At 35.8% G+C, this 18984-nt stretch overlaps 1 protein-coding gene across 3 annotated transcripts in view; it reads left to right on the top strand.

The window, feature by feature from the left end:
• Positions 1-1365: 1365 nt before the first annotated feature.
• LOC123746314 (ATP-dependent DNA helicase RecQ) overlaps positions 1366-18984 on the top strand; it is a 32117-nt gene continuing 14498 nt past the window's right edge. Inside the window, exons 1-14 of one of the 3 annotated variants that reach the window (XM_045727724.2) lie at positions 1366-1445; positions 4693-4905; positions 5321-5467; positions 7121-7261; positions 8679-8796; positions 9145-9256; positions 9751-9858; positions 10218-10414; positions 12513-12598; positions 13356-13543; positions 14701-14880; positions 15761-15872; positions 16674-16815; positions 17397-17559. In XM_045727724.2, the coding sequence (XP_045583680.1) occupies positions 4705-4905; positions 5321-5467; positions 7121-7261; positions 8679-8796; positions 9145-9256; positions 9751-9858; positions 10218-10414; positions 12513-12598; positions 13356-13543; positions 14701-14880; positions 15761-15872; positions 16674-16815; positions 17397-17559 (1895 nt within the window). In that variant the 5' untranslated portion in view covers positions 1366-1445; positions 4693-4704. Of the gene's footprint in view, positions 1446-1526; positions 1546-2402; positions 2534-4692; positions 4906-5320; positions 5468-7120; positions 7262-8678; positions 8797-9144; positions 9257-9750; positions 9859-10217; positions 10415-12512; positions 12599-13355; positions 13544-14700; positions 14881-15760; positions 15873-16673; positions 16816-17396; positions 17560-18984 lie in introns of those variants that run through there. The other 2 variants (XM_069321685.1, XM_045727714.2) reach the window with 2 other exon arrangements.

Raw genomic sequence — 18984 nt, 5'->3', positions numbered from 1 at the left:
AATGAACTTTGGAGAGTTAATTTTTCAACTACCCCCGACAGTGAAGAAAAACATAAGAAATATTGAGAAAATTCATGTTAGAATCATTAATCTTTATATTATATTCAACATAAATAATTAATAATTATTAATTATTCAACATTAATAATTAATGTTGAATAATTAATATTCAACAACACACACACATATATATATATATATATATATATATATATATATATATATATATATATATATATATATATATATATATATATGTATATATATATATATATATATATATATATATATATATATATATATATATATATATATATATATATATATATATATATATATAAAGTACCGTAAACATATAAACAGTTGGAAATAGTTAGCATACCCCCATTGCAATGCATGTATTTATTTATATAGGGTAAATTTGCATTTTAAAAGTACTACAATCACCTTCTGTGTTTGATTGTTCAATAAATCGCTGAACTATATGTTTAACACCTCTAACCCTGTCCATGGTCGAGGACAAGAAAATTTACATATGTATATGTATTGGTTAGCATTGTAGATGTATGACCACGTTTATGGTATAAAATAATATTAATAATAAGAACCTCTGGTTCGATTGTAGGGACCCATAGCCTCAGGTAAGAAGATAAAGGGTATTCAGAGAAAACCTTGCGGATTATACCTGAACACTTGAGTATTTTCTTTTTCTCTCTGCCTTCCCCCCCTGCCCAACCACTTGGGCTGGACAGTAGAGTGACGGTCTTCCTTCATGCGGGTCGGCGTTCAATCCCCGACCGTCCAAGTGGTTGGTCTCTTCTTTCCCTCCCCGTCCCATCCCAAATCCTTATCCTGACCCCTTCCCAGTGCTATATAGTCGTGGTAGCTTGGCGCTTCCCCCTTCCCTCCCCACTTTTATTATTTTATACAATACAATTTATTTTATTTATTTTATTACATTGTGCTACATTTTACAGAAAACACACACCTGTTAAATATCTATTCATATATAATTAGGGTCCCGGTTAGACCAGTCGGGCTCGTTCTCGATTCACAATCAAGAATTCCGGGTTCGAATTCCAGGCGGGACAATAATGTTTGGGCGCGTTTCTTATCACCTAATGCATCTGTTCACCTAGCAGTAAATAGATACCAGGGAGTTAGTCAGCTTGTTACGGGGGTTGCATCCTGGGGAGGGTCAGTGTATATACACACTGGCTACCTGTCCCCAGTCACACAGAATTATTATATTACAAGAATGAAAAGAACTCTTGTATATATATAAATAAAACAAAATAAAATTTGAATTTGAATACAAAAATAATAATATATACCTGAAGGAAAACAGTAATCCGGATTGTGTGTGTGGTTCACGAACGACAACATGGCGGCGAGCACAAGTCTCTGCCAGGAACCACAACACCGCTGCAACTTTCCCTAAACAAGTTAGTAGCAGTATTAAAAATATGGCGTCATTGTAGGTGACGGGCTCTGTGTTGTATAGAGATTCACTACAGTGGCCTAATACAGTTGCCAACACTCGGGGTACGAAACTTTGTACTGTGTCAGGGGAAGCTTTTGTTAATTGAGTTTTACGTCTATTGTAATAATAATGGGTTGATTCCAAACAAATATCACAATAACGTGATATATCAAATAAACAAATCCACAGGAGCCTTGATGAGGGTTCGAATCTATGCGCTGTTCCCAGACGCGCTCTAGTCAAATGTACCTCGACATTGTTCTTTTACCATGTTGTGGATCTTTTCGTGTTGGTGTTGTGAACCATGAACTGTAGTGGTACCATAAAAGAGTGCATAGGTTCGAACCCTCATCAAGGCCCTTGTGGATTTGTTCATTTGATGTATCACGTTATTGTGACTTGTGTGTGTATTGAAGTAGGGGCTGGGACTGACTGAAATTAAGGCTGGGACACACCAAACTAGCAGCACACAGCTCTAAGTACAGAACAGACATCAACGAACTCTGTACTCACTGTCAGGTGCCTGAAACAGTCGAACACTATCTCCTGCACTGCTTCCGACATTATAGTGCCAGAGTAAATTTCAAACAAGTCTTTATCGCACTTAAAATACCCTTCACCATCGAGCATATATTAGGAGGCGGTGACCACTCGTCACAAGAAAAATACCAAATAGTCAAAGCACTGGCTAAATATCTCCAATCGACCAACAAATTGGGTCACATCTGACCCGCGCCACATTTATACCTGGCGCCATCAACAGCTAAACACAGAAAACAAATGCTTCGTCGCAACACCAAGGATCAGCTGACGCCATAAACGCAACACACTGCCCTACGGTGCGGCAAGTCTCCCTCTAACACACACCTCTGTTTTAATCACCGTTCCTCTATCTACAGCACAAAGCAACAAGCACCTTGGTAGCTCCGATCATCTTCAACATAAACGCGTCCAACAACATCAGTACTGGTGCAGTCATCGGGAGGACAAACCCTTCATGCAAACTGCACCTACTATCAACAACAAGAAGAAGAAGTAGGGGCATCAGAGGTAGAACTATTTGGCTGACAGAGTCCGGGTGCATGGGGGAAATTGTGTGAAACCCCGATTAAGCTTTGGTGGAAGCCTCGAGATCCTTGTGGGTGCAGTAGCACTCCAGGTTGCAATTCTTTTACTATGTCGTGGTGACTGGGGGAAGGATTCCCGTTTTATCTGAAACTAACAAAATCTTAACCAAACGTGGTAGGGTTAATTACCCCTCTGAAAATAAAACAAATATTTTTACTTTGTAGAATATTTAGTGGCCTGATTAAGTTGTTATTCATGCCTCATTACTGTCTTGGCCTCTTACCTTGCCTTACCTACCATTGCACCACAATCCTAGTCGCTAACCTTACCTAATCTTAGCCTTTCCTTAACTAACCTAGCCTACCAGGAGGCACCCATCATAGGCACGAACCTTACCTTACATAACCTACTAGTGCACTCTTACCTTAGTCATTAGCTTAGCTTCCCTGGCTTGGCACCACCTTTTGATACTTACCCAACCCATACACTCCCATCCTAGTTAACCTAACCTTATCTTACTTAACTATACCTGTGCACCTCCATCCTAGTTCCAAACCTCATTTAAGCAAAGCTAAAAAGGGGGAGGGAGCTAGCAAGGCACAATTACCGGCTACCCCTCATTAGCTGTATACAAGACACTGTTAATAATTTGGCTTTTGCATGCCCACAACAAGACATTTTCAAAATAAACTAATATATATATATATATATATATATATATATATATATATATATATATATATATATATATATATATATAATATATATATATAATATATATATATAATATATATATATAATATATATATAATATATATATAATATATATATATAATATATATATAATATATATATAATATATATATATAATATATATATAATATATATATAATATATATATAATATATATATAATATATATATAATATATATATATAATATATATAATATATATATATATATAATATATATATATATATATATATATATATATATATATATATATATATATATATATATATATATATATATATATATATATAATTTATTTATTTTTATTTAAAAAAAGGAAAAAAAAAATTTCAAGGCCCACATGATAATGCGAAGTTTAGCTAGACAAGTAAGATTGGACAAAAATTATTTGGTGTTTCTTTTTACTGGTCTAACAAATTCTCAAATTGGCTCTTTTTCTTTGGTTGATGCAGACTCTTGGAACATCAAATAGATATTTACTTTTTAAAATGTTTGAAATCAGGATTGGTATTGGGCTTTATAGTTTTGAAGATAAAGGGTACATTTGAGGATGTGTGTAGTGCTTTAATATACAGTATAGCATGTTCAAGGTTCTAAATATTGGCAGAAGTTGGAAAAGGGGGCAAAGGTTTGCAACTGTCAAAAATTAAGAAAATAAGAATAATAGACTGTTCATTCTGCTTTCAAAATGACAACTTCATATAAATTGCAACGTTATTCTTGATGTCTCTTCCGGGCTATTCATGCCCATGCCACCTCTTGGGTGGCTTAATTTTCATCAATCATCATCTGATGTCTTGCTCTCACCTCACCAAGCTCACCCTATCTTTGTCTCGTCAACCTCACCGCCATCTTTGTCTCACTGATGTCACCAAGCTCACCCCATCTTTGTCTCATCAACCTCTCATCAACCTCATCCCCATCTTTATCTCATCAACCTCATCCCCATCTTTATCTCATCAACCTCATCCCCATTTTTGTCTCATCAATCTCATGTCTCGCTGATGTCATCCCACTTTTATCTCACTGATGTCACCCACCTGTCTTGGTGATCTGGCCCCAACTCGTATTTTCTCTCATTATATTCACTAGTCATATGTATCTGTTAGATCTGCTAAAGTGAAATGTCACCTAAAAATACTGTAGTTTTATTTCATCTTGGCGTTTCTCAACATCATTATTGATGCAGTACATTAGCACCTTATTTGGCACGTTATTTTATAATGTATACAATAAATATTAACTCTTTAACTACTACTACTTTTAACTTGTCCATATTATACACCAATTTTTATTAGTACTAAAGCTATCCTCTGAACTATAACTTGATTTGTGTCAAATTTTTCATTACATGCCTGATACTTTCTATTTAAGACATCTATTACTTAGGTGATCAGCAGTATGGCGACTGCTGCAGATGATGATGAAGTGAGTGGAGCTGTAGAGGCTCTGTTAGAGGACAGTTATGCAGAGGAGATGGCTGATGCATTTGGTGATGAAGACAATTACCAGGAGAGCATCCCTCAGGATGAACTAGAGAATATTTTTGGGGATGATGATCTAGATGTACCCAAAGACCCAAATTACTACGAACCAGGACTGGTAAATTTGATGAAACTGTTTTACATATTGAGTTGTACATTTTTAATTGTAAATTGTAAAAAAAAAGTTCAGTGATACTGTTTTTGCCATGTCTTACCCACAAATAAATACGTAGGTACCTATATATTACCTGTGTCTATCCTTCTGTTTGTTTCCATTTCTTATTTGATACAGTACCATGTTTAATTTTCAAATAATATATTGTGAATGGATTTATTTTTGTTTTTCTTCTGAATTTTCTGCTGAAAAATATCTTCATATAACCAGGCCTCTTGGAATACTTAGTAGCATTAGAGTCAGACACATGGGGTCCCACTGGGTCTGGATGGGGTAGTCATTATAATATCTTATTATTATTTTTTAGTGTACATTTAGAATTTGGTATAATAATTTATCTCAACATTTTTTTTTTTAGGACCAAACAACTGTGTGTGTAGACGAAGATAGTCTTCCAGCTGGCATTCCTGAACCAACTAAACACCACTTGCAGGTTCTTCAAGAATCATTTGGTCATAGTGCCTTTCGTCCGATGCAATGGAAAATAATCCATGCAGTGTTGCAGGTATGCTATGTTACTGACAGCATAGTCAAGAAACTAATTTTACATCATTTGCAGTTTGGTCACCAAATTCAATGTGTGTAAATTGTAAAGATTCCTATGTTTAAAATTAAATAATTTTTTTAATTAATATAATATACTGTATTGTATCTGGAAATTTAAGTTTGCAAAGCTCATTTTGCAGTGAGACAGTTTTGCTCTTACTTTAACATGAATATTTGCCTATGCTTAGGTTGTATTAAGAAGAATAACTGATGCAATAACTGGTACTTCGATGCAAAACGTTTGCTTTATATAACTCCTTTGTACTATGAAAAACTCAGGTGTAGAACTTGGTATTTTTCAGACTTTATTTGCAATTATATTTTTTATTTAATATTCTTTATGTATGGTACATTAATTTATCTTTATTTTGTAGACATAAGCTTTTATCACATGCATAAATAATCTTAGGAACACTGCCATGAACACTTCATGGCAGTGTTAAAAAAACTGCATATACATATATATATATACTCAGAGCCAAGTGCTAAAATTACTACTGTACTTGGCTGCAAGTGACTTAGAATGGCTTAAATATGTTTCTGAATTACCTCCATGCTCTCTTATTGATTTTCTTTTCCTTTTTGTCTTTCATGGCTTGATTGTTGTAAGTAACTAAGTCCATCATTCTAAATTAGGTTTTGAAAAGTACAGTACAGGGTATAGACTTGTTCATTGCAAAGTTTCTGCTTGAAGCATTTCTGTTACTAATCGCTCTCTTAATTCTGTGAACTGTACAGTATTCCTTTTACCTAGCATAGATATTCCTCTCCTTGCATTTGCTTTTCGTTAAATCAATGGCTAAAAACCTTAACAATTTACTTCATCTCTCTGGGATTCAGATTGGAGACAGACCAAAGTCTTTTTCAAATATTTTTCAAGGTTGTTTGCTATTTGGTTACTTGATTCCTCAATCCATGGGTTGGGTCTCAGAAGTTGTATTAGGAGGCAAGAATGTAACAAAGATAGTGGAAAATCGATTCAGTGAACCTCAATTTGGTGAATCTCCAGTTGAAATGCACACTTACCATGCTGGATTTACTCGCCCGATTCTACGAACAAGAGTTTGCTGAAGTGGTAATGTGTGGATTTGCTTTGGATGATAGGCCAAGTTCACAGGTGGAGGCAACATTACAAGAAATAGCTGGGGTCTTGGGAAAGTCACAGTTTTTTTATAACCAAATTCTCTGCTTCTTTTTTTATTTCCAGTTGTAGAGGTTTTTGTTCAGTAAAATATGGGGCCTGTTTCCTTTGAAAAAGAGATTTCGAGGCTTAGGCATGGGAAATATGCTATATCTAGTTAAATCTCTTTACAGACAGGTTTTCTTGGTTGTTGCCCCTTCATATGACACTTTTTAAAATTATAATTTCTGTCTGTGAAATCAGCCCATAGTGTGGGAAATATTAGGGTATGAATGGTAACACTCCTAATATGGCTCTAATCATGTTTTGATGATTTTTGTAAATGGACTCAACATTACAAGATTATTCGGACAAACTTAAAATTATTAATGTATTAATACTGTGCAAGTAAGCTGTGTCTGAGAAGTGCCTGGATGGCTGTAATTTGCTACAAGTCTATAATTGATTCACTGATTTGTCTTTTTGTTCTAGGGTCGTGATAATTGTGTAGTGATGGCAACAGGATATGGCAAAAGTCTCTGCTACCAGTTTCCTGCAGTGTTCACCAATGGTGTGGCAGTAATTGTGTCACCCCTGATCTCTCTTATGCAAGATCAGGTGTTGGCCCTCAAGGTATCCACAATATATAATATCTTCTAAATATTATATATTCCTAATTAGAATAGCATCTTTTTTTATATATTACACATGGTTGTATGATTGATGATATATTTTTATTATAAATATTCAGTCATTTTAAATATAGATTTGTTATATGTCACATAAAGCATAAGGCATTGATAACAAATCAGTTACTGCTTATATTCCATTCTTCAGAGGGCTTCCTCATGCAGGGTATTTTATAATTTATGTACTATACTATACTTACAGTACATGCATTTGGCTATTAATTTTATTAATGTTTTGTTCATGTTCTTAGCTATAAAATTGTTATTTAATAAAAAAATGTCTTTACATAATTAATGAACCTCAGCCTAAGCCCCTTGATCACTGCCCTTAAGCAAGTCTCAGTTCCTTGTGAGGCCACCTTGATACCTCCAGTCAGTCATATGCTGACCAGATGCTGACCACAAAGAGGAAGGGAGATATTGGAGAATTCTCAGTACATTTCTGAACGACCATCAGAGGGTACATTCCTCTGCACTCGACAGAACTTTTTCCTAACACTACGTGAGATAAAAGAAATGCCAATCTATCTATGCTCGCATTTTAGTTGGCTTACCACTGATGTCAGGAAAACCAGATGGAGTCGTTACTTCTCATTAAAGGGATGTATATGGAGTTGCTTGGTGTTTGTTCTAGTAGCTCCTGTCTCTCCATATGTACCCTTTATATATAGTGTATATGTTGGTGTCACTTCTTTTGTCCTTCCTGAAGTGGCTGTTTATAAAGCATTGTCTTTAGCCTAACATTATTGCCTCATACTAGTCGGCACTAGTGGAGCCCATCCTTTTAGAGTTTGGTGTTGATGTTTCTTATTTTATTGCATGTCAAGCTGGGCTGTGCATTCTTCATCCTCTATTCTTCTTGTACCATTTCAGAGCCCACTTGGTTACTGGATGTTGTGTTGGAGTTCATGTTCTCGCCATATTTCAGGGCATTGTTGTCGTTGGTGACTGATATTTGAAGGCATTGTTCTTGTTGACTGGCCACTAGTTCTCAGGTTGATGCACTTCATGCTCTGTTGCTTCACCCTGGAGTAATTACTTTGTTCATGGTAGGGCAACAGGTAGTTTCACTGTATTTGCAGTGGTGTACTTGACATTTGTTGGACTCAAGTATTGCTTTAATGAGGTTTTGTTAAGCGTGGAGGAATGTATTTTTGTGATGGGTCTTTCAGGACTGGTTTAAGAATTGTCTAGTGTTTCCATTTCACCTTGTGGAGATGAGGTGGTGGTTTTTGTCCCTGGCCCTAGGTAACAGGACCTTGCACTAGGGAAGTGGGATTTACTCGAGGGTGTGACCAAGAGATCAGCTCTGAAAGGAGCATTTCATCTACATTCATTGCCTTTTATTTTTACTCTCCCAGGCATCCAACATTGAAGCATGCTATTTGGGAAGTGCCCTTAAGAATAAAGGAGAGGTGTACTCTGATATGTTTACTGGCAGATACCGAGTCATTTATGTAACTCCAGAATTTGTTGATGGTAGGTTTATTTTTGTTTTGGAGTCATAGGAAATGTATACAATGACAAAAGGGGTTCAAGCAGGAAATTTAGTAAATAACAAAAATACCTTTAATGATACTTTCACGTATTAACTCCTCTTAATAAATATAAAAGCTGTAGCACCATTTTTTATACTGTTCAGTATAAATTGTCTTCCACACTTCCGTAGAAATAAACATTCCATTCACCTGGACTGTATCGGTCTCGAATCATGGACCTCACGCATGTGAGGGCGAAGCTCTATCGACTGGGCTATGAGTAGTCGTAATAAGGAAAGTTTCTGTACAGTATAGTGTACAAATAATGTAATGTTTTTTCTCTGGCCAGCATGCTCAGATGTTCTTGCCACCCTCAAGAAAAGGGCAGATATCTCCCTCTTTGCAATTGATGAAGCTCACTGTGTCAGTCAATGGGGACATGACTTCAGGGTTTCTTACAGGTTAGTTGTAATTGAGTAGTCTTTAGCCGACATAATTTATTTCAAGGGTTTTGGGTTATAGCCTCACAGTGTGTTTATACTATCTAACATTCTGGTCAACATTGTGCTTGTGTTCTCCATCACTGCTCTTCAGTTATTTGTCTCCTTCAGGGCTATATAATTTATATATACAAATATTCTCCATATATTTTGTTATTTAAATATGTATGTAAAGCACATATGTGTTCTACAGTTTCATCACCTGTCATTATTTGTGAGAATTTGAGAACAATATTTGCTCTTAATTTTAATTAACATGTAGGCAAAGCAGTTGTCATTGTTTCAACTTTTATCTATGAAAATATTACTAATTTCAAATTTGTAATAGGGTGTTCTTAAATAATAATTATTAATTATTAATTAATAATAATAGGGTGTTCTTATGTCTGCTGAAGAAACCACATTGAGTGAAATTACATTTTCGTCTTGCATGTAACAAATTCTTACTTCCCCAGGCGGCTTGGATCATTGAGAAAACTTTTTCCACAAGTGCCCATCCTAGCACTAACAGCCACTGCAACTCATCGTGTACGCAAAGACATATGCTCTTTACTTAGGCTGAGGTATGATTTTCCATTTCTGTACGTATATCTGAATTTATGCTAGTAAGAACATAAAGGTAACTGCCTAAGGCCTATTGGCCCATACGAGGCAGCTCCTATTTATAGCCACCCAATCCCACTCATATACATGTCCAACCCACGCTTGAAACAATAAAGGGACCCCATCTCCACCACGTTACGTGGTAACTGGTTCCACAAATCAACAACCCTCTTACAGAGCCTAGTACATTTTAGGAAATTTTTGAATAGTTGTGTTTTTGGACAAAAGCTTATATACTGTATTTATTTATTTTGATTATTGAGTTGTAAGAGGGCATCTTTGGAGAGTACTCGTGCATATAATGGTTTATTATGTTTAGATCGCCAGAAGTGACTGTTACAAGCTTTGACCGCCCAAACCTCTATATTGAAGTGAGGTCTAAGAAGAAGGACATTTTAAAGGACATTCTTCCCCTCATGGTCAAAGATTCAAGGGGAAAATACAGTCCTGAGGGACCTACCATTATTTACTGCCCAACCAAGAAGGCAACAGAGGAAGTAGCAGTAACACTAAGAGGTTAGTGAATAATTAAACAAATTTTCCATTTAATTTTAGTGATCCTCAAGGATAATTAGACAAGGGATATTAAACAGGTTTAACAATAGCAGAAACTGTAATGTTGATAATGGCAGATTTCAATAGAGGGGTGTTAACAGTGGTATTACTAAGGGTTGATGGAAGATGTGGGGAGTACAATTGTATGTATTGGGTGAAGGCATGGTTAGTTGCTGAATGACAGGGATTGAGGTGAAAACCAGGGTGTTATGTTAATCATTTCCATCAGATTCTGTTTTTGTCCTTTCATTCTCTTTCTCTTGTAATAGAAAAATTATTCAAAATAATATATTTATCATTTAGAAATGTTTTTCAGTACTTGCATGAGCTGTATTATAAATTGTACAAAAGATTTTGGTGATATGAATTGTCTGTGGTGTTCAAACATGTATAGTACCGTGAGTACAGTATACACACATACCGGCCACACATTTCCTTTGTGATTACTACCTGATCTCTCATTACTCTAGCATTTTTCACTTTTATCTGTAAAGAGAAGTAAGGGATCATCAGGCAAGGGTTAGCTAGCTATGTTTCCCTTTGATGGTTTATTGTGCCCTACTCTAAAAGAAAAGCACCTATAGAGTTTTGTTTTAACTACTGTATGCTCAATGCTGGTTGATGTTCCTGTGAGGCATTAGAAAAATATTTATTAATTTTTTTGTGTTTCTACCATTTTTGATCTTAAGGAAAATGTCTTTCATGCTCAGTCCATCTCAATCACAAAGCCATGCTTGCTTCACTTAGCTGCACACTAGTTCCTCAAACACAGTTGTAAATCCTGACCTAAATGTATGCGGTGTTACCAGTGGTTCATGTTTAGTTAATAGAGGCCTGACTCTACTGTACAAACAATAATCAGTCAAAGAACATACAGTATATGAGATGAAATTGAAATTGTTTTCTTGTCTTCTATTTATCTTATTTGTAATCAAATAATGTTCACTTTCCATGCAGTCGTAAAAACATTTTTGAATATTAAAAAATAAAAAATATCAAATAATTTTTTTGAATTATGGTTCTGTCGATGTCTATAAAAGAGCAAGTGTCTGCTTGTCTGTCTGAGGTTGGAGGCCAGAGGCTTGGGGCTAGCCTTGCCCAACTTTCCAGGATGACACATAGGGTGGGGGGGTGTCATAGGCCAATTGGAGTCAACCTTAGTGCCAATTTTTAAGAAATATTGGTATCAAGGGGCCTGACAGCTGAGTGTACAGTGCTCGGGATTCATAGTCCTAAGATTCCGGGTTCGATCCCCGGCGGAGGCAGAAACAAATGGGCAGAGTTTCCTTCACCCTGATGTTCCTGTTCACCTAGCAGTAAATAGGTACCTAGGAGTTAGACAGCTGCTACACGATGCTTCCTGGGGATCTGTAACAAAAAAGGAGGCCTGGTCAAGGACTGGCCGCAGGGACGCTAAGCCCCGAAATCATCTCAAGATAACCTCAAGATAAGGAATCTATGGTGGTGACTGATTTTCATGAAGTCTGAAATCGGGAATTTGTGTTCTGTAGAGTTTAAGTACAGTACTTCATAATATTAAATTTTATGAGAAAGACAGCCTCAGGCTAACTGGGGGCCATAATTAGTTCAAATCAACATACATTATTCATTGTGGGAATGGCACTAAATGCAGTTCATTTTACCCCATTTAGATGTAAATTTATTATATGCAAGTTCTGCTGTTCTTTAAGTTCTCTTTAGGGGATTTGTTCTCCTTAGCTGCATCTGTGATGTCTTTTGCCAAGAGCACTATCAATATATGAATGTATGCTGATGAAAACTGGTTATATTGTGCTTTGATTTATATGATGGTTGAGTATTTATAATGGTTTTTACATGTTTTGATTTAGATATATTTGCATCCTGAACTTTCAAAGGTTAGCGTTACACTTGACCATTATTACTCAGCAATATAAAGACTGGTGATTTGCTGTTTGGTGTGTTTTCAAGGTTTATATATCATGTGTTTCTCCTCTTTATTAGAGCCATGAATGAGTACCTTGTTTCAATAACTTTACAATGCTGTTATGGCTTCTTATATCGCAGATGAAATTTTCAGGTACTGGAATAAATTGTGAGAAGTACCATGCAGGAATGACACCAGATCAGCGTAAGAGGTCTCACGAGCAATTTGTATGCGATAAGGTAATGCTAATATTTTGATTTTCAATCACTTTCTGAATCCCCATACCTTGGATCCATGTTCGAATGGTTCTCTCTCCCAGCTTTTCTGAAATGTGATTGAACTTGGTGAACCTCAGGCTCCCCCCTCCCCCATTCTTGCGATTTATGGAACTTTGTGACTTGTTGCTTCTCTGCAAAGAGTTTCTGGACTGTGGGCTCTGGAAGTAGAAGTGTACATTTGCAGATAGATACCTCCCTAATGTCTCTCACTGTTGATGCTGCTCTGTTGCCCTGGGCCTCCATCCACCATGTTGGGTTCATCAGCTGGGTACTTGTGACCACTGCCCCTGAGCCGTCTTCTTTTCCCATAGAAAATCATAAGCAAATTATTGCTGTCCAAAACTTTATCCACTTTTCTCTTAATGACTTATTTCAAAGTAAACTATTAAACAAATTGAATAAATTAACTTCTTACAAATAAACTTATGAATTAATCAGGCTTAAAAATAAAAGTGTCTGCCCTTTTATGTTTGTTTACATTGTCATGGTATTTGGTATTATCCACTTATTAGTTGTCTTTTTTATTAGAGTGAAGTCCAAGAAATAATCTATAGAGGATTGCAGAGTCTAACACATTTCTTCTGTATGTGATATTAACTTATTTCTTTATTTTGTTGTTATCTAGTAATAGTTATTTGATCTCCTTTCTAGATATTTAAATTATCATTACATTAGATGTAAGAAAGTGCATTTATTTTGATTGTATTCTTTCCATTAGGTAGATCTTATAGTTGCCACAGTTGCCTTTGGAATGGGAATAAATAAACCTGATGTCCGTCGAGTTATCCACTATGGAGCTCCAAGCAACCACGAGTCTTACTATCAGGAGATTGGCCGTGCAGGAAGAGATGGGCTGCCATCAGTATGTACTGTTATTTTTGCTCCAGAAGACTTTGCTGTTCACAGGTGAGTTGTTTTTAATGTTTTGGCAGTTACATGGTTTTAATTTACCCCTTTATATTATGCATTCAGTCATTTATATTGAGGTATAATTAATTAAAACTTGTGTGTAGTTTATATTGAAAATAATTAGATTAGCAGCATTCATGATTCAAATACAATTTTATTTAATGCACATTATAGAATCCATTATTTTTAAAAGTGTATATTTCTAGGCTGAGTCTTCTTCAGTGTGTTCATAGTCAGATCCTTTATGAGACACAATGCATATCACCTGACATGGTCTTGATACATTCTCTTCAATGTGATAGGTATCTTTTTGCAAGTAGTTCTGTCACGTATCTAGGGAAGGGAGACAGTGGCAAATCCAACACAAACTACCACTGAGATTAAACACTAGTTATTATAAAGAGGAACAAATTATAACTCTCAGACAAAAATGAGATGTACTTTATTAAGACTGGCAATTTGCCAACCAGTTGTTAGAGCAAAGGTTATGCGACCACTATGGTGATACCCCCCAGGAATATCTTATCTGATGTTTATCATTTTCTTCAATGTTGTTTGGCTCCTCTGAAGTTGTACTGCTGCCTTTGGGATGTCTCTAGGAACTTAGTTCCAGGCTTGCATCTCCCCTCTGACCCAGAGACTATTTTCTTGTCAGCTTGCCTCACATCTATGCCAGATTCTTGGGAAGTGCCTCATATCCCATCTGGATCGGAAGCACCTTCTGAACTTTGCATGCATTGTGTATTCCTTGGGCTGAGTGTTGGTTAAGGGCCTTTTAGTGTGATGGGGTGTCACCTGGTGGCAGGTGGTGGGCCACTTCTTTTACTAATAAGTCATTTACAGTGATAATTGGTAGTCGTGATTCTTCAAATTATTACTTGCATAGGAGTTCTGTCAGTAGTGGCTTGAGTTGAGCAAGTTTGTACTCTTGGTGGTGACTAAAATTATATTCCAATCTCTCTTTTTCTCTAAATATGTGATGAAACTACATGAATTGCAAACATCCCTCTAATGATGGGGGGACAAAAATAATGAGAGCCTCGTGGTGATAGGAGTCCTGGGTGGATCATATATACGAGATGACTATGGGACTATCCAACAAACATGCTTAGAGAGGTGCATTTTGCTATCTTCTTTTGTCTATTATTTTCCAGGTTCTTCTTGAGTCAGATAAAATCAGAAGAGTACCACAATCACCGCAAGATGATGATGAACAAAATGGAAAAGTTTTTAAGCCTTACTGCCTGTCGTCGAGCAGAGATTCTCTCACATTTTACATCAAACCCTCCCAGTGTTACACCGAAAAAAGATTGCTGTGACAACTGTACCCAAATGTGAATATTGCTGTTAAATATAAGGGTAGAGTAGTTATTGACAAAAAATAGAGTACAAATTTTTTTTGTGGAGTTACAATATACACAGTGTAGCAGTCATACTTAAATTGCATATACAGTACAGTATTCCCACGAGTTTTTGTAATCCAGATAAACAGGTGCTATAGTAGTTGCAAACAAATAAACAGCATTACAAATTTTTTTTATTTAGCAAATTGGGTATACAGTATTTAGGGTTTTTATTTTGTTGTAAATATTTACATCAAGGGTATGAGGGAATAGTAATTGTATTGGGTAAGAAAAGGTTGTGGACAGAAGAGAAATCCCTGTATACAGTATATACACTTCACTCTGAATCTATATGTATGATGTTCTCTAAACTTAAGCGGTAAATTTCCTGGCGGTGCTTAGGCCTGTCCATAGCAGCAGCAGCAGGATCTTGCCTAAGAAAGCAACAGTGTCCTCCACAGGAAGACACATTTCATATATACACTCAAAACCTAGTTTATTTCTGTATTAAAATTCTTATGCCTTGGAAGGAATTGAATTTTTTCATATAATTCCTTAACAAAAACCAGAGGTATGACCACATGTGAAGTGTTCGGGGAAGGAAAACCAGCTTAGATTTGGGAGTGGAGGGTATGTGAGTGCACAGAATTGGCAAGTACTGAAAGAAAGACTAATGATTTGAGCTGAAATTATGTTTAAACTGCTTCATTTTAATAAAAATTGGTTACAAGACTATTGTTAAACAGCAGAAGTCATAAATCTAAAGATTTAAGTTTTATCGCTAAAGAAGTTCATAGCTTTGAAAAGAGTAATGCTTAATTTGTTATTCTGAAACCTTTAGAGTCTTCATTAATAGTATTATATTTTGCAGACTATCAGGCCAGGGCTCTGGAAAAGGAAAGTCTCGGGTAGAGTCCGCTCTTGATGATGATGGAAAGTATGACTTTACTGAGGACTCTTTGAATCTTATGAAGACAGCAGGGGTACGTACTTTTCGTATTAAATTATACGTAGACTAGGTTCAATGTTATTTGCTTCTCGACTATACTACTTGGTTGCTTCTGTAGGCAATGTCCAACTCTTCCAAAGGACAAGACCCAACACAGCCAAGAGCCAAAGGTTTTTTATCAGATGTCCTTTCTAGGTCATAAGATATTTTTAAAAGCTACTGGTCCAGAAAAAGAACATTATATTTCTCCTGATGCCCTCCTTTGTGTGCAAGGGCCCCTCATAGTTTCTTTCCCCACATAAGAGTAACTGAGGGCTACCTTGAGGCTACCTTGAGGTGCTTCCGGGGCTTAGTGTCCCCGCGGCCCGGTCGTCGACCAGGCCTCCTGGTTGCTGGACTGATCAACCAGGCTGTTAGACGCGGCTGCTCGCAGCCTGACGTATGAGTCACAGCCTGGTTGATCAGGTATCAGGGCTACTCAAATAAGAGCACAGAATTTTACTCTCTTGATGTCTTTTTTTTTTTGCACTAAATAATGCATGTAGCCTAATATTATTACTTAATACTCTTGCCACTTTGCAGTCATCAATACATAATGAAGTGTAGGTCACTTGCAAGACACCATGATATAAGAATCTAATCCAGAAGTTGTATGAAACATGAGGCAGAGTTTTTAAGAATCACTGAGTGGTATTTGACCATCACACACTAAAATGTCACCTGAGTTTGGAACTCTTGTGCTTGAGCAAACTCACTCTTGCCCAATTCAAATATTTTGATTAAAAACAAATCTGAATTTGCTAGGTGAGAGATGACGGTATTTTAATCTTCGCAGGGATGCAATGGGGCGTGTGCCATTGGAACACTAATATATATAATTCGAGGTTCCAATTGTCAACGAGTAAAGCCACACTGGAAACGACTCTCAACATTTGGTGCTGGGAAAAATCGCAGTGAATCCTATTGGAAAGCATTAGGTAAGTATCCTATCATCTTTATAATATATAAAACATAAGTACAATGTAGAATAGACACAAAGGGTAGGTTTGAATATTTTATTACACTTAATCTTTTATTACATGCATTACATGCAGAATTTAGTGCTGGCAATACTGTACATATTCAGTCTGGGAACTTCTTGATTACACTGTATAAATGGGTGAATGTTGTAAGTAAGAACTTTTCCTGTTATAATTTAGGTGTTTGTGTCATTATTAAGGTAAAAACAAATGCTTGGCTTAATTCAGTACTTGAGAATTGTATGTGCTGTGATACCTTGGTACTCGAATGTAATTCATTCTATGCTGAGTGCCAATTAAACGGTTGACTAACGAGGGGTTTATTTTTCCCTTGAATAAAATGATTGAGTGCCAAATTGTTCTAGTTCAGAGCCATTCGAGTGCCGAGGTATCACTGTACTGTACATTATTATAATTTAGAGGATGATATTAATTTAAGAAAGTATCCTAGCAATATGATTGCCAGTGTTGCATTTGTAAAAAGGTTTTATTTCAATTTTACAACCTTCCACTTAATTTTTTGCATTTGTCATTTCCAGCCAAAATGTTAGTTTTTGATGGGTACATTTCTGAGACAACTGTACAAAGTGGAGGGGAGGGTAGAGGTCGTGGAAGAGGAGGTTGGGGACGGTCTGTCTCTACCTTCTCATACGATTCCATTGGACTAACTAGAAAAGGAAGTCTTGCTTTGGATGATCGCAAGTTAGTCAAACAAATATTTGTGCATGTCATATATTTAGCTTAATAATAAATTAGTTTCTAAAGAGGCTTGGATATCTTGTTTAACCATGCAAACTCCATTGAAAATTAAAATATGTTTTAATTCATGTCATAGTTATCACTGGGCATAGTTATGTAGTTATTATAGTAGTCAAATGTACAGTAAAGTATAATTTTTCAGCCACTGAGACTAATGTCTGCCATCCCTCTTTCTCATATTGTGTTGCATTGCTTACTTGCTTCTTATTCATAATCTGATGACTTGAGAAATCCCAATCACTGATAAGTTATATTTTTATTTTTGATGTTATGTAGCAAATTATGTGGCATCAATGACCCTTGGGAACATTACTCTTATTTTCTGTTTTTTCACAGTTCTTTGCTCCGCTTTCTTTCTTGTATGTATATGTTACCTGAGGCAAAACCCATTGTTCCATACATTTTTGTTTGTGATCTAACAGAGGGTCCCTATTTCATGTACTGTACAGTATATAATTAAGGGGGCATATCATTCTAAATCGTTATAAATTAAAAGTTGTTCAATTTGCTTATAAATTTTTTTATGAAATGGTTATAGAAAGGGCTGCAACTGGTCCAAGTTTCACCATCACACCCTAAACAGAAAAGGAGAAAAAAAATACACAACGTATTATGCAACGAATGTTCAACATTCTCAAATAATCTCAGGGAACACATGTGTCAACTAAAATGTCTACTATGTGCTGTAGAAGCACAAACTCTTGTAATAATTGTAATATGTATGTGCAATATATTTATATTTAAAATTTTTTTTTTCTTTTTTTTTTTTTTTTCTTTTTTTTTTTTGGCCAATATTTTTTTCTCGTTTGTTATCAAGGGATTTGCATGAAACTTGCACACCTTGCTCAATGGATGCCTATCTGCAAGGGTGCCAATTATGAACGAAATCTGTCAAAGTCAAGCTCAGCTACAGGTGGCCGAACTTGGATCTTTATTTTACTCTGGAAAGTAATTTACACCTTCAAATTACTTCAGAGCTTTCATTTATTAATCAATTTACATGCAAATTACACCTTATATGTAGCATTTGTGCTTCTACAGAATCTAGTAGACATTTTAGTCCAAAGTCTATTTGTTGATTTTATAAAAATTTATAAGTATCATATATTGCATATTTTTTTAGAAGAGTAACTTTGAAAAATTATATTATTGCACTAAACACTTTTTTGATAAAACTGATCACTAGAATCCTTTATTATGTGCTTAATTTAATATCTGAGTGTTATAGAAATGATTTTAGTTGACACATGTGTTCCCTGAAACTATTTGAAAATTCGTTGCATAATTCGGTTTATTTTTTTTCTCCTTTTCTGTTTAGGGTGTGATGATGAAACTTGGACCAGCTGCAGCCCTTTCTATAACCATTTC

Source organism: Procambarus clarkii, chromosome 10 (genome assembly GCF_040958095.1).
Source record: "Procambarus clarkii isolate CNS0578487 chromosome 10, FALCON_Pclarkii_2.0, whole genome shotgun sequence".
NCBI lineage: Eukaryota > Metazoa > Arthropoda > Malacostraca > Decapoda > Cambaridae > Procambarus > Procambarus clarkii.
The sequence above is the reverse complement of the archived record's forward strand: the minus strand, read 5'-3'. Positions and strand labels throughout refer to the sequence as shown.